This window comes from Fonsecaea multimorphosa, assembly GCF_000836435.1.
Source record: "Fonsecaea multimorphosa CBS 102226 unplaced genomic scaffold supercont1.37, whole genome shotgun sequence".
In the NCBI taxonomy this organism is placed as follows: Eukaryota; Fungi; Ascomycota; class Eurotiomycetes; order Chaetothyriales; family Herpotrichiellaceae; genus Fonsecaea; species Fonsecaea multimorphosa.
In genome coordinates this window covers 57,456-71,880 of record NW_015971671.1, presented here as the reverse complement: position 1 = coordinate 71,880, position 14,425 = coordinate 57,456, and the positions used below count along the sequence as shown (strand labels likewise).

The window sequence follows — 14,425 nt, the reverse complement described above, 5'->3', positions numbered from 1 at the left end:
AGTAAGAGCGACCCTAGAGTAAGAGCGACCCTAGAGTAAGAGCGACCCTACGGAAGGAAGGAGTATGAACATTTGAAGTTCTAGGAAATCTAGATGAATTACTAAGTACAAGAGCTAAAATCAATTCGACAAACACCGATGTTGAGTTTGGAGGTAACATAGCGAGAACAACTCACGAAAATGAACAGATGTAGCTTAGCTACGTTCGTTAGCCGGTCACTAGTGGGAAAATACCATCCCCAGCGCAGAAAATCTCCAAAAATCCTGGTCCCTGCGGCGTCGACAGCCTCGGGATGAATGATATCCTTCTATACGTCTTCATCACCCTCCTTTTTGGATTCACTGGATTGCTTGGCAGCAAGTTGTCCGTGGAATCTACACTTCTGGCGGTATCCAAACACCTGCTGCGAGGTCCAATAGAGGATTGGACCACCTATCAAGAGGAGCCAGCTGAAGGCCAGGCCCACCAGCACGGTCACAGAAAAGCCCCAGAAAGCATCCGCAATGCTCGCGGAATGCACGACCCAGGTGTGCCATGCAGGCTCGCTAGGCAAGGTCAGTACGACTTGCATGGCCGACAGCAACAGCGACACCGAGGCGAAGATGAACAGCAGGGCCGCTGCATATTGCTGCATGAATGAAGCCGTGTACCATTGTGTCTGGTGATAATGTCGGTTGTTGCCCACATCTTGCTTCCCACGAGGCCACAGGAAGCGGATGAGAATGTTGAGCCTGCTTAGGCGTAGCTGGCCAACATGGTATCGGACTGCGACTTCGTGGTCTTCTACCAGACGGAATAGGGCAATGAAACGCTCCCATCGCAACCAATCGACATCCTCTGGGACTAACCCTTTCTCTTTTGCGAGCTTGAGATCTGTACGGTGTCGAATGAGATAGCCGTACGATCTCAGGAACCCAAGCACGACCCGACGATCGAACTGCTCGGGCTGTCCGTTCAGGAACTGGATCCAGAAGTCGTGGTTGAGCAAGGCCGGCGGGATGGGCTTCACAAAAACATCGCTTTGGTACCACACCAGATGTAGCGCGGGGTCTTCGCAGGCAATGATCTTTCTCTGCTTGACGACATGTCTGTGCAGTGGATCGATACGCGAGCTGTCCATAGCCGTGCATACCCACAGCCACTTATACATTCGATCCAGTATTGGCGTTGCGAGTTCATCCTGGAGAAATTTCGTGACATCGCTGAGGGTCAATCGGACGTTCGGCTGGTCGGGTACGTGTTCTAACGGCGCGGCTGGCAAAGGTGCGGCGCCAGTGCTGGTATGCAAAGGTGGAGTGTCGAGAGCATCCGATGCAGCAAACGGTGGTTCGTAATGCATGGCGAACGAATTGTCCAGGTCAATTTCATCATGGTCAGAGCTGCCAGCTGGAGCTCTTTTTGTACTGCCGTCACTGCAGGCTGCACCGTGGCTGTACCGAATGGAAGCCTTGTCAGGCCCAGACCAGCGTGACCAGTTCTCAGCCGCCGTTGATGCAGCCAGTGCACCAACGGTACCGCCTCCATGGCAGAAGCTGAAAGACGCAATGCGCCATTCATGCACGACAAGTTGAAGTTCAAGCACGATTGTGGGACCAACAGATTGATTCAATTGATCAACTCTGGAAACTAACGAAGTGAGGGCGCGACTTGTGTGGCAGTGGCAAATGCCAAGCAACGCCTCGCCTGACCTTCCCATCCTCTATCGGGTTAGCGCAAGTGGGCAGCAGCGATGGGCCGGGCGCAGCCTCCCGCACTCCACATTCCGCAGTCTGCCTCCATCTCCTCTAACGTTTAACAGAGAGGCGAGATGGCTGTGTCGAGGTTTTGGTCTTCGAGGCATTCTCTGCCTCCAAACTACCAGCCCGCATATCATTACTCGCTACTCGGTACAAAGGACTCAATCAAACCATCGCCAAGGGTCGACTCCCATGGACTAAATGCAGACCCGTCCCAGAGCTAAACGCCCAGCGCTGAACCCTGCATGCGGCTTCCTGCATACCAGGTAGGTTATTGTACTATGTACCTCGTGCTTTCCAACGCCAAAGACTCGGTCAAACCTTGAACTCAGCCTGATGGTGCTCCAGCAAGATTTTCTTTCTCGCTGCTCCCCGCCTTCTGTATACAAGTACAAGATGGAGTTACTGTTTACAGACAGCTCTAACAAGTCGAAAATTTTGGCACGTTGGCCAAGTTCCCTTCCACACCCTTGCCAAGGTACTATGTAGTAAGTACACACTCTCTTTCCGCTTTCTTTCTTGACGTAGTCGCATCTCGAGCCTACCCAGGCCTACAAAATGGATACTTTGCAAGGATCAATGACGCTGTGGCATATGCAACCCAACATGACCGACGGTCGAGCTGTCGCCACATGCGCGCACGTAGGCTCTGCAGAGCCCGGGAGAGGAGTGTGTCAGGGTTTTCATTATCTTCAAAATTGGATACAAGATCACAGGTTCTCCAGTCTCCCATGATCGCCGTCACTTGCATCATCGGTCCCCAGCATCAGCCATCAGCTTCTCGAAAACACCTTGACAGCGCCGTCTCCACCACAGCTGATGACCCATCTCCCATCGGGGCTCCAGACAACCCCACAAACCCCTTCCCCTCTCATGATGCGATGACTCGATATCTCCTGTGTACAACTGCGTTTCTCGAGTGACCAAAACCGTAAACTTGCATCGTGACCGCCCGAAACCAATTCTTTGCCGTCCGGACTTAATGACAAGGAAGAAATCGCCGATGGATGGGCGAGCATGGTGTATGTGCATTGCCCTGATGCGAAAAAAGGTCAGTCTCGCTGGAGTTAGACGGGTGTGGAAAAGACAACGTACCGCTGTTTGCATCAAAGAAACGAATATACCGATCCTCATAACCAGCAATCACGACCCCTTCAACACCGCCTTCTGAACCTGTGGCTCCGTGTACCACGTCTTCTTCACCCATCGATCCTCGTCGGCCGGGTGCAACTGAATCCCTTGTATCGAAGCCCGCGCTGCTGGCGACGACTGCATTGATACCCGTGTTCGCTGTACCATCGTAGGTCTCCTGGCTGGCCATTCCGACAATTTCTTCACCCGTCCGCGTGTCAAACACCAGGACACTTGCGTCAGTATATCCTACAACAAAATTCTCGCCGTGAGCGCCCAACGGAGAAATCGATGTAGGCGCCGGTTTGTCTGCCCGTTCTATGCGATGCACTAAACTGTAGTTGAAAGGGGTCGTGCTGGCAATGCTCGGTTGAGGCGAGCTGGGGAAATTCGAGCCCGCGGATATCGAGTTCGCTCTTCGACTGCCCCTAGCCGATCGACTACCGCCTTGTGGCGAGCTCAGTTGCGGCGGGGTGCTGACAGCCCAGACCAGAATGGTGCCATCGGCGCCACCAGCCACGAGGAGGACACGATCCGGACCGCCAAACTGTGAACATCGATCTCCGAGAATGGCGCCTGTTGATCCCGGTAGACAACATAACGCCCAGACTGTATCTTTGTGGCCTTCCAAAGTGGCCTTTGCATCGACCCGGCCACGTTCCCAAACCTTGACCGTGGCATCTTCACCACCAGAGAAGATCCAGCCGTCTCCCACAGCCCGGCCACCGCTGGAGAAATTCGAGGAAGCCGGACACGCTGCTAACGAACAGACAGCTCCGATATGACCTCGGTGAGTGAAATGAGCAATCCTGTCCAAATCGTCCCCAAGAGAAACATTGTGACCATAAGACGCCGGAATGTGCCATCGCTTGACTCCACCATCATCGCTAGCCGTGCAAAATTCAGGCTCAGACGGGCTGCCACCGCCCGTGAAAATGACTGCGCGGACGACATCCAGATGACCTCTCATGGCAAACCGAACTTTGAATTGTGAGGCATCTGGTTTGACTGCTAAATCCCGCACATCATTGCTGCCTTCACTACGCCGTCGTGCTCCCGTGCTTTTTCGACGATAGGACCCTGGTGCTCGAGGCGGCGACTTGGAAGGAATCATGTTAGCGCTGGGGAAGACTTCGGTATCTGGCCTGTGTGGCGAAGCTCCTTCAGACGGCTTTTCGGATGGGGCTGGACCATCATCAAAATCCCATCCGTCCGCGATTTCTTGCTTGGCTTCGTCCATTGTTCGTATCTCTGTCTGGTCTTTCAGAGGAATCTCTTGCCCATAGGCGTCGAAACTGTGCGTTATCGCTTCCACTTCATCCTCGACCACCGGGATCTGTTCGTTGTAGAAATTCTTCCTTGGATCCACCACGGGGACAGATTGAATGGTATGTTCAGATAACCTTCTTTCACCTGTGCTGGGCTGTATTTCTGAAGTGTTGATCTGCGTGCCCGTCCGACTCAGAGGTGTGGGGTCGGCGAACTGTATTGGTTGTTGACCAGCATTTTCTCGGACCATCGCCACGTTCCGATGCTGCTGTTTCACTTGTTGTAACTGTAGATATGCTTCTTGAAGCTCTTGCTGCGTAGGTTGCCGCCCCTGGAAAACATGATTTCCGTTGGTCGAGGCCGCGAGTTCGTTGGCTTCAGGGGGTACATGGGCTGTAGGCAGGACGTGGTAGGTGATTTCCGAGGAACATTTAGAGAGGAAGCTTTTGGATTTGTCGCGTTCTTTCTCTTGTCGGATTCCTTGGGCCAAGTGGTTCTCGGGATCGATTTCGGCGTCGAAGTGGCTGATTCCTTTGACTTGTGAATCTGTGTCGTGTCAATGACGGTACACAAGACAGGCGCGAGACAACATACCCTTGCTGATAGCCTTTAACTCTTCCCTAGCTAGTTCTTTGGCCTCCTTGTGATTGTCGGCCATTTCACTTTTGCCGGCATTTCTGGCCTTCTCCCGCTCTTTTTTGAGGGCTGTTTCCAGCAGTTTAACATGTCGTTCCAGGGAAACCCGCATGCCTTTGCTCGTTCTCGTCTCGCCTTCCAGGATGGCTATTCTGTTCTTCATTTCTTCGCGCTCGATTTCCCAGGCATTTCTGTCTCGTTCATGTCGATGCCATTCTGTCTGTAAGAATCGCATCACACCTGGTCGCGGCTGTCAGCACTGTAACTAGGACTGTAGAGGGCACATTCGCACCTTGCAGAGTGTATGCTTGGACTCCGTTCGCTTCTCCGCCGGCCATTCCTCCTACGCCACCGCCTCCAGCCCCGGCCTGCCACGCCATTATGCGCTTTCTGGCGCTCGAATGCTTGTGCCTCTCTCATCTAGCCATGTCGATTGACTTGTGAGATTCAAGAAAGGTCACGCTGTCTTCAGTCGAGATGATTCAGTCGATGCGGAGAACTTATGTGGTGGTAAAGGGGACGAGGAATCTGTAATGCAGCCGCTAAGGCACGAGGACGAGGGTAGAATCGGCAGGAAGGGAAAACAGTGGATGGTTGACAGAGTGAAGCACAGTCGACTGGATGATTCAGGTTGTCTCCTGGTGGACACTGGGTAGAAGCGCGAGCAGCAGTTGCAGCAACTTGCCTCCCCGGGTTTGGGAGCGGCTCGCGGCTTGCGACCAGCCCGGGGCGTTCTAGCGCCAACGCGGCGGTTGAACTGCAACTAAAGATCCTTCCACCTATCATCGCCTGCTCTCGGGTGCTCACAAAGTCTCCCAAATACCACACGGCTTACGACTCCCTTTGCTCGATTTTCTGGGAATAGACTCTCCTGAAGAGGAGATTTGGTTCTAGAGTGCTACTGTACAGCATCTTGAGCGTTGAACGGCACGTAAATCACCTCATTGCACGTTTCTCATGATCTCTTTCATTCATTCTTCGGGGGGTATCATCTTCACTATTATCTTACAGCTCCAGTTCTTCGACCTCCAGCCCACATGTTATACACGTCTTGACAGGAAATCCAGTCTCTGGATTGTCAATCGGTCGCCCGAATTCGTGGACGTGCTTGCCACCGCTCATGTCGTCTCCAAAGTTTCCTGCGGGACCGCCTTTCTTGCTCCTCTGATACGCCTCAACTCTTGTCCTCTTCTTCAAGTCTGCCAGCTTCGATTTGAACTTGTTCTCTTTCCTTTTCTTCTTCTCCGTCTCCCTTTTTTCGAACTCCGCATCCAGAGCTTCTGCGGAGCCCCATCTCTTCTCCGAGAACGCGTATTCCTCCACTTGACAGCGCAGATACAGGAACATATTGTGCCATGTAGATTTGTGTGGGTTAGGTCTTTCGAGGTGTGGGAGAAGGTTTTCGTCTTTCAGCTCTGGATCTGTAAGGAGATAATCCTCTTTCGCCTCCGTTTTGGTAAGCAGGCTGTATTTTTCCGGGAACTTGTCCTTGCAAGCGCTGCATACTGCAACGTTGAAGACATCAAGCCATTTCCAGTCCACCTCCAGAGTCCCACATTCTCGACACGACTTTGTAGTTTGGTCAGTGATTACGCTGATGCCTGGTTCGAAAGGTCCGGCCTGTCGATTGCGTAACGATTTGAGCAGTTGCTGTCTTTCCCATTCCTTCTGCGTCATATGTGAGGGCTTTTGATCCTTTTCATCGGCGTGCATCGCCTTATTGTAGGGATCGTCTTCTGCAGTCAAGAACCCACCCTTTGTATCTGCCATCTTACTGAAATCATAGTCGACGTACTTCGCAAAGTTGCGCGCCGGCTGGATGGCCTCGAGAGGACGATTGTTGACGTCGTTTCGGGCATCGCGACTTGTAGGAGGTACGGAAGTCTGGGAGAAGGCGGCATATGAGCGCTTCTGGCCTGCTGTGGTGGTGTCGGAGCCCTTGAGGCTTGCTGTGGCTGCAACCTCTGCCTCTCGTTGTTCACGCAACGCTTTGGCTTTAAGGCGGTTGATCTCGAGCCGCCTGACTTGTTCTGGCGTCAGCGGGGACTTGGACTCGGCCGCAGCCTGAGGCGTCGGAGTCGAGGGTCGCGAAGCCATGACCGCGAAAAGGATGAGAAGTGAAGAGCAGATTGTAGTAAGGAGAGGGATGGATGGCGAATGATAAAATGACTGCGACTCACTTGCGGCCCGCGGGGAGGCTGCGATGCCTGTTCCTGGCGAGCCACAACTTGGCGGCGCCACTCGGTGAAGCAGTCTCCGTTCTTGTCAGGAACCGTTTCTCCAAAAAGTTCTTTGTTCCCCTCCTCCCACCGCCTGTCAGTCAACAGGAAATCCAAGTCGATCTCTCAAACATGGCGACCAAGATAACGCGGGCAGAGTTCGAGAAGGTCTTTCCGTCACTGGTCGAGGACTTGCTGGCAGAATGTCGCAAGTTCAATCTCCCTGCCAATGCTCTGCAATGGTTCGAAAAGGTACCGCCTACTGGGAATTCCTCGCATTGGCTCTACACAAGCTAATTCCTTTTACAAGTCTCTCAATGCGAACACACCCACGGGGAAGCTGAATAGGGGCATGTCAGTACCAGATACTGCCTCTCAGCTGCTGGGGCGGTCTCTGTCACCTCAAGAATTCAAAGACCTTGCGACCCTGGGATGGCTCACCGAGTTGCTACAAGCCTTCTTCCTCGTCAGCGACGACATCATGGATGCAAGCATAACCCGTCGAGGGGAACCGTGCTGGTATCGCCACCCGGGCGTGGGGATGATTGCCATCAACGACGCCTTCATGCTCGAATCCTCCATCTACCTCATTCTGAAGAAACATTTCCGCAGCCACGCCGCCTACATTGATTTGGTTGAACTCTTCCACGAAGTCACCTGGCAGACGGAACTAGGGCAGTTGTGCGACCTGATCACCGCGCCAGAAGACCACGTCGACTTGGACAACTTCTCCATGTCCAAGTACACCTTCATCGTCATCTACAAAACCGCGTACTACTCCTTCTACCTCCCAGTGGCGTTAGCCCTGCACTACCTTGGCCTCGCTACACCCAAGAACCTCAAACAAGCCCACGACATTCTCATCCCGCTAGGCGAGTACTTCCAGATTCAAGACGACTATCTCGACGCGTTTGGCGATCCCTCGGTGATCGGCAAGATTGGAACAGACATCAAGGATAACAAGTGCGGGTGGTTGATCAATCAGGCGCTGCAGATATGCACGCCAGAGCAAAGAAAGCTGCTAAACGAGAATTACGGACAGAAGGATGATGCAAAGGAGGCCAAGGTGAAGCAATTATACAACGAGCTGCAACTGGAGAAGAGATATCAGGACTACGAGGAGAAGCGTGTTGGAGAGCTGCGGGGGATGATCGCAGCCGTGGACGAGAGCGAGGGATTGAAGAAAGGTGTGTTTGATGCATACTTGGCAAAGATATACAAGAGGAGCAAGTGATTCCGGTGTGGATTCCTGGTTGACGAGCTTCCATGATAGACTGGGCTTCTCGAGAAAGGGACACCTCTCGGCATGAGGAGATTTATAATTGTCTTGCTGCATCAAGGACCTGTCCACACTTCGTGCTGCATTGCTCGGAAAGACATGCCTCCATCCCACATTGCACCTTCACTGGCAGGAAAGTAACCTCTTTCACACCGCTCATACTGCACTTTCGGCCTCGTGCGATAGAACTCGTCGAATCGCGAATCCAATGCGTCTCGGAGGCTGTGCACACCGCCGGCCGGGTGAAGGGCCGACCATGGAAAGCGGCACTCGTCCATTTTGCAGGTTTTGAGTACCAAGAGAAGAGCATCGAGGCGCGATATGAGGTGCGATACTGTGGTGGTGACGTTGTCTCTCGCAGGGATTGGTTCTGACATGCTTGTGAGCGGCGAAGCGTAGAGCGACGGTTCATTTAATCCTCCCACGGCGGGCACGGCAGTCATATTGAAAGGTCTGGTTCCTGCACCGTAGATATTGTCCATCTGCCAGGGATCCTTGGCCATGTCGTACAGCTCGTGCTCGTTGCTGCACCAAACAGTATACAACAGATCATAGCCATCACCAATGACCCGAAGTGCCTTGTAGGTATGATTGGGATAAAGGACGTAGCCGTATTTCCCTTCCGACATGATGATCCCCCACATTTCGACGTTGACGTGTTCTTGTGGCCATGGTTCTTGTTTCGAATGCACCAAGTCCAACGAGTGGAGCGGTATCGTACTGCCATCCAATTCGTACTTTGCCATTTCACTTTCTGCCACACCTGCGAGGGTTAGAAATGTGGGTGCCAGGTCGATGTGCGACGTGACGATTTCGGTGCGATGGTCCTTTGGAACACCGGGTCCTCGCACGAGAAGAGGAATGTTTATGTCTTCTTCGAATGCACATTGCTTTCCAGGCTGCCTTCGATGCTGTCCGATGCTATAACCATTGTCAGTCGAGAAGAAAAGATAGGTATTCTCCAACATATCAGCTTGCTCCAAGCGGTGCACGACGCCATCAATCATTTCATCAACAGCTTGCAGGGCTCGAAGGCGGTTGCGGTACCACTCGTCATTGTAATCGAGGTTTGACTGGTTCTGCTTGGCCAAGGTGAGGATCCAGGAAGCACCACTCGACACATCGGGATTGAAATTGGGTGTCCGCGCGACTTTTGCGTCTTGGAAGAGGTGTCTGTGGCGTTCGGCAGGCCGAGCCATCGATTGCTCTGCCATGTCATTATTGATATGTACGTTGCTGTGGGGAGCTGTCGGTGCAATGGTGAGAAAGAACGGCTTGCGTCCCTCTAATGCGTCACTGAGAAATCCCAACGCCTTCTCCGCCACGACATCCGTCGAGTGTTGGCCTTGATAGCTGACAGGAGGTTCCTTATTCCTTTGAAAGGTGGCATTGTAATACTCATACGTGTATGGGTCAAGGAGGAAATCGGAACCAGTCCATCCTGCCGCATGGGGCTTGTCGTAGTTGGATGTGCTCTGGGCATTGAATAGCTTGCCCACGTAGTAAGTATCGTATCCCGCTTTCTGGAGCCAAATAGGCAAGTATGCATCGTTGAAACCCTGACTGACAAACTTTGGATATCCACCTGCTTTCCGTGAGTCTCATGCGCGACGTCAAGACAGAAGATAGGGCAGCATTAACCCCAGGGAGGATGCAAGTCGGTGACATTGGTATTATGCGCAGCCTTGCCAGTCCACATGCTTACTCTGGAAGGACAACACAAGGCTACCGTGCAGTAATGTCTCCGGAAAGAAGTCCCATGGTCACCCATGTGCTGCTTTAGAAAGGGCATATACGAGAGCGAGTTCATATGGAGGTCTTGGTCATCGGTCAAGATGAAGATGATGCTCGGCTTTTTGGCAGACTGCCCGATGGGTTTCTGTTCCAAGCCGTTGGCGAGCCCTAAGCACCACGCCAACACGAAGCACCAGGTCAGTATCCATCGAAAGCCATCTCTCGAGCCCATGATGCTGGCTGTTCGCGAGCGAGAGGATTGCTGTCGAGGTAGACGACTCAACGTCTCGACCCAATCGAACGATCGCTCCAATCCTCCGAGATGTGGTTGTAAGCATCAAAACCGAAGACCTTTCGGCGGAGATGCAGCCGAGAGACTGAGGTATCTGATTGGAGCCTTGGGGCGATCGGTCAGCATGGCAACAGGACCATTTCACAAATTTTACCAAGGTGTTTGAGGAAGAATGGGCATGTGGGCATCAAAGACAGAGGAGGCGAGACAGAATGCGGGGGCAGAAGCTCCTGCAGATGCTTGGGGGAAGCAGTTTTGTTCAATCAGAGGCGGCGTTCAGGGAGAAGAGTGGATTGGGGGGCTCGCAGTGGGCTTACCGTGGGTGCCCCCAGCTGTGGCCAGGGAAGTGACTGGCACCGACTGGCAATCCTGGGGGGAAGCTGTCCGCCTAAGAATGAGCTACCTAGGCCCAAATGGGGAGGCCGTAACCCTAAATGACGTGCAACGTCGTGCCAACCCGTCATTGTGCATTTCGCAGGTGCGGTCGCTGTGCCAGAGAGCTTCCAATCCACCGTGCCACCGCCCAAAAGTTACCGAGCACAGTCGTATGATTTACCTCGATGCCGTCACTTTTCTACGATCAACCCATCTCAAGGAGCGACAGCGAGCATACCTTCCATCGACCCTTTGCTGTCTTCGCATTAAAATTTCTGCCTCTGCTGTCACCTATCATAGACTCTGCAGAAAGCGCTGCTGTTGCTGGAATTTCATTTCAATAATCCACGCCGCACAGAGCTTGACCTTTTGCTTCCTTGCTTCGCAGTGGAGCTTCCCTCCCACGTCCGCGCCCGGCATCCACCCCAGAGATCGCTTGCTGTGCGGTGCCATCGCCCCCAGCCTGCCTCAATTTCTTTTCGACAGTTGCCCTCGTAACGCTATTCAAGGATTGCCGTCCTTTTGCATCTCTTCTTGCCAGCGGGAACTGTTTCGTCGAGCTTCCCATTAGAGCTTCGCGAACCCCTCACCTTCGAATTTCGACCTCACACCACCCGATTGTCGAGCTGTGAATCCTCCCTGCAAGCTTCCGCTGGCTGTGGGGTAAGCTCTTCTCTGCAGGTTCTGCCCAGTTGACCAACGTCGCGTACCTCGTCCTGCAAATCAAAGCTCACGAGATCAGACCGGCAAAATGAACGGCGAAACAGAAAAGAAGAGGGATATAAAGAACCATCTGCTCTTTGAAGTTGCAACGGAGGTTGCTAATCGAGGTACTTACCGACCGATCTGTGGTATGATGCATGTGCTAATCCAGACCAGTGGGTGGCATCTACTCAGTGCTCAAGTCCAAAGCTCCTGTGACAACCGCAGAATATGGCGACAGGTATACGCTCATCGGCCCTCTCAACAAAAACTCGGTACGTCGCGATGGACCTCAAATGCAAGCACCGACTGACAATCCCAGGCCGCAGTTGAGGTAGAAACCCTGGATCCGCCACCGGGCCCCCTTCGAGATACCATTTCATCGATGCAAGAACGTGGCATTGAGCTCATGTACGGCCGCTGGCTGATCGAAGGCGCCCCAAGGGTGCTCCTTATCAATACTGGAACTGGTTACCGATGGCTGGATGAATGGAAGGGTGATCTATGGGCTGCAGCTGGAATCCCTTCACCTGCCAGCGATCATGAAACAAACGAAGCCATTGTATTTGGATATTTGGTGGCGTGGTTCCTAGGCGAAGTAAGTGCTTGCAATGACACCAGCCAAACGTCAGCGCTGACGGGCATCTAGTTTATCGCTCGCGAGACCGATCGCGCAGTCATTGCCCACTTCCACGAATGGCTTTCTGGAGTCGCTCTGCCTTTGACCAAGAAGCGTCAGATGGACTTGACAACCATCTTCACAACACATGCAACCCTCCTCGGTCGATACCTCTGCGCTGGCTCTGTCGACTTCTACAACAATCTGCAATACTTCGATGTGGATGCTGAGGCGGGAAAACGTGGAATTTACCACCGTTACTGTATCGAACGAGCATCAGCACACTCTGCCGACGTCTTCACAACTGTTTCCCACATCACCGCCTTCGAGAGTGAGCATCTGCTGAAGCGAAAACCTGACGGAGTTCTCCCCAATGGTCTGAATGTTAAGAAATTCTCCGCTGTTCATGAATTCCAAAATCTTCACTCGGTACAGAAGGAAAAGATCCATGAATTCGTAAGGGGCCACTTTTATGGCCGTTTGGACTTTGACCTGGACAACACACTCTACTACTTCACTGCGGGCCGATATGAATACCGAAACAAGGGTGTGGATATGTTCATTGAGTCGTTGGCGAGACTGAACTATCGTATGCAGAGCTCGGGCTCCAAGACAACAATTGTCGCATTCTTGATCATGCCTGCGCAGACAACATCCCTGTCGGTCGATTCACTCAAGGGCCAAGCCGTGACAAAGTCTCTGGCCGACACTGTTTCTAACATCCAGCATGGTATTGGTCGGAGGCTGTTCGAAAGGGCTGTGCACTGGAAGGAGGGAGATCCAATGCCGGACGACAAGGAGCTCATCACTCCAGCCGATCGGGTTATGCTTAGACGGCGACTCTTTGCCATGAAACGCCACGGTCTTCCGCCCATTGTCACCCACAATATGGTTAATGATTCCGAGGATCCAGTTCTCAACCAACTGCGTCGCGTTCAACTCTTCAACAACACCAATGATCGTGTCAAAGTCATCTTCCATCCCGAGTTCTTGAACTCTGCAAACCCAGTTTTGTCCCTGGATTACGATGACTTTGTGCGAGGTACTCACCTCGGCGTCTTTGCTTCCTATTATGAGCCCTGGGGATATACGCCCGTACGCATTACCTAAAACCCCCGCGAGTGATCGACGCTAACTGTTCAACAGGCTGAATGTACAGTCATGGGTGTGCCGTCAATTACCACTAACCTCTCCGGCTTCGGCTGTTATATGGAGGTAAGTGCCCAAGGAAACGCAGCAGGAGCATCATTGCGGAAATCACCCACGCCAAGATCTCTCTGCCCTGCATGACGGGAATAGTGGCTAATATCTGATTCAGGAGCTCATCGAGAACTCCTCGGACTACGGGATCTACATTGTGGATCGTCGTACTAAGGGTGTGGACGAATCAGTCAATCAATTGACCGACTATATGTACGAATTCGCCAACAAATCCCGGAGACAACGGATCAATCAGCGAAATCGCACCGAGCGACTTAGCGATCTTCTGGACTGGAAGCGTATGGGCATGGAATATGTCAAGGCTCGACAGCTTGCCTTGCGCCGCGCGTATCCTGCTTCCTTCACGGATGCTGATGAGTTCGACGATATCATTGGCGGTACCGAACAGAAGATCTCTAGACCATTGTCGGTGCCTGGATCGCCTCGAGATCGAACTGGTATGATGACGCCAGGTGACTTTGCTTCGTTGCAAGAGGGCAAAGAGGGTCTAAGCACGGAAGATTACATTGCATGGAGATTGCCGTGAGTTGCCGTTCCGGTTCGTCTTGGAACACTGACTGACCGATGTCATAGTGAGGAAGAGGAACCGGATGACTACCCGTTCCCACTGACGCTGAAGATGAAGAAGGGCTCCGGCCCCAACTCTCCGGCACCGCTCGTGGGACCTGTAAACGGCCAGTAACCGACTCACCTGAGGACGAGCATACAGATGAAGGGTTGGATACCCAGTCCGATTGAGGATAGCACAAGATGTCAGACGGAGCGGAAGAAGGGGAGCATCATCCTTTGACATAAGGCCTGGAGGACAGGCGAAAAGCAAAAAGAACAGAGAAGTCGTCGATAATTTGAGACCAGGGTCATTTGCATTATTCTGGGAAAAGCGTTTGTCAGATTGTCGGTCTAAGGAGTGACGACCGTCTACTGTCATCATATGCGGTTATTGCCTGCCTCTCTACAATTCTCATCCAGCACTGGCATACTCCATCTTCCTCATAGCAGCCAATCGATCAATCGATCAAACCATCCGATCACCGGTCCTCCTTGCATCTATCCGTCCAGTCTTTCATCCTGCTGTCCACTCATTCAGTCATCCATCCGGCTGTCCATCCATTCATTCAGTCATCCATTCTGCTGTCCATCCATTCAGCCATCCATCCTGCTGTCCATCCATCCAGTCATCTATCCTGCTGTCCATCTGTCCATCCATCCAG

The 14,425-nt window shown here is 52.7% G+C and overlaps 6 protein-coding genes across 6 annotated transcripts; 2 read left to right on the top strand and 4 right to left on the bottom strand.

Moving 5' to 3' along the window:
* Positions 1-308: 308 nt before the first annotated feature.
* Z520_11249 (uncharacterized protein) lies at positions 309-1,340 on the bottom strand (the record flags this gene model as incomplete). The annotated part of the gene is made up of 1 exon (XM_016781738.1): positions 309-1,340. One exon carries the CDS (start codon positions 1,338-1,340, stop codon positions 309-311), a length of 1,032 nt encoding a protein of 343 aa, XP_016627099.1.
* Positions 1,341-2,510: 1,170 nt separating this feature from the next.
* On the bottom strand, positions 2,511-5,153 carry Z520_11248 (uncharacterized protein; the record flags this gene model as incomplete). The annotated part of the gene is made up of 4 exons (XM_016781737.1): positions 2,511-2,773; positions 2,833-4,683; positions 4,732-5,013; positions 5,066-5,153. The coding sequence occupies 4 exons, from the start codon at positions 5,151-5,153 to the stop codon at positions 2,511-2,513; spliced, it is 2,484 nt and encodes an 827-aa protein (XP_016627098.1).
* A 625-nt stretch (positions 5,154-5,778) lies between these two features.
* On the bottom strand, positions 5,779-6,870 carry Z520_11247 (uncharacterized protein; the record flags this gene model as incomplete). Its single annotated transcript, XM_016781736.1, has 1 exon — positions 5,779-6,870. One exon carries the CDS (start codon positions 6,868-6,870, stop codon positions 5,779-5,781), a length of 1,092 nt encoding a protein of 363 aa, XP_016627097.1.
* A 254-nt stretch (positions 6,871-7,124) lies between these two features.
* Z520_11246 (farnesyl pyrophosphate synthase) lies at positions 7,125-8,226 on the top strand (the record flags this gene model as incomplete). The annotated part of the gene is made up of 2 exons (XM_016781735.1): positions 7,125-7,244; positions 7,303-8,226. The coding sequence occupies 2 exons, from the start codon at positions 7,125-7,127 to the stop codon at positions 8,224-8,226; spliced, it is 1,044 nt and encodes a 347-aa protein (XP_016627096.1).
* Positions 8,227-8,327: 101 nt separating this feature from the next.
* On the bottom strand, positions 8,328-10,237 carry Z520_11245 (uncharacterized protein; the record flags this gene model as incomplete). The annotated part of the gene is made up of 2 exons (XM_016781734.1): positions 8,328-9,856; positions 9,913-10,237. 2 exons carry the CDS (start codon positions 10,235-10,237, stop codon positions 8,328-8,330), a joined length of 1,854 nt encoding a protein of 617 aa, XP_016627095.1.
* A 1,186-nt stretch (positions 10,238-11,423) lies between these two features.
* On the top strand, positions 11,424-13,896 carry Z520_11244 (glycogen [starch] synthase; the record flags this gene model as incomplete). The annotated part of the gene is made up of 7 exons (XM_016781733.1): positions 11,424-11,502; positions 11,552-11,649; positions 11,697-11,972; positions 12,024-13,088; positions 13,140-13,208; positions 13,312-13,736; positions 13,788-13,896. The coding sequence occupies 7 exons, from the start codon at positions 11,424-11,426 to the stop codon at positions 13,894-13,896; spliced, it is 2,121 nt and encodes a 706-aa protein (XP_016627094.1).
* Positions 13,897-14,425: the final 529 nt, after the last annotated feature.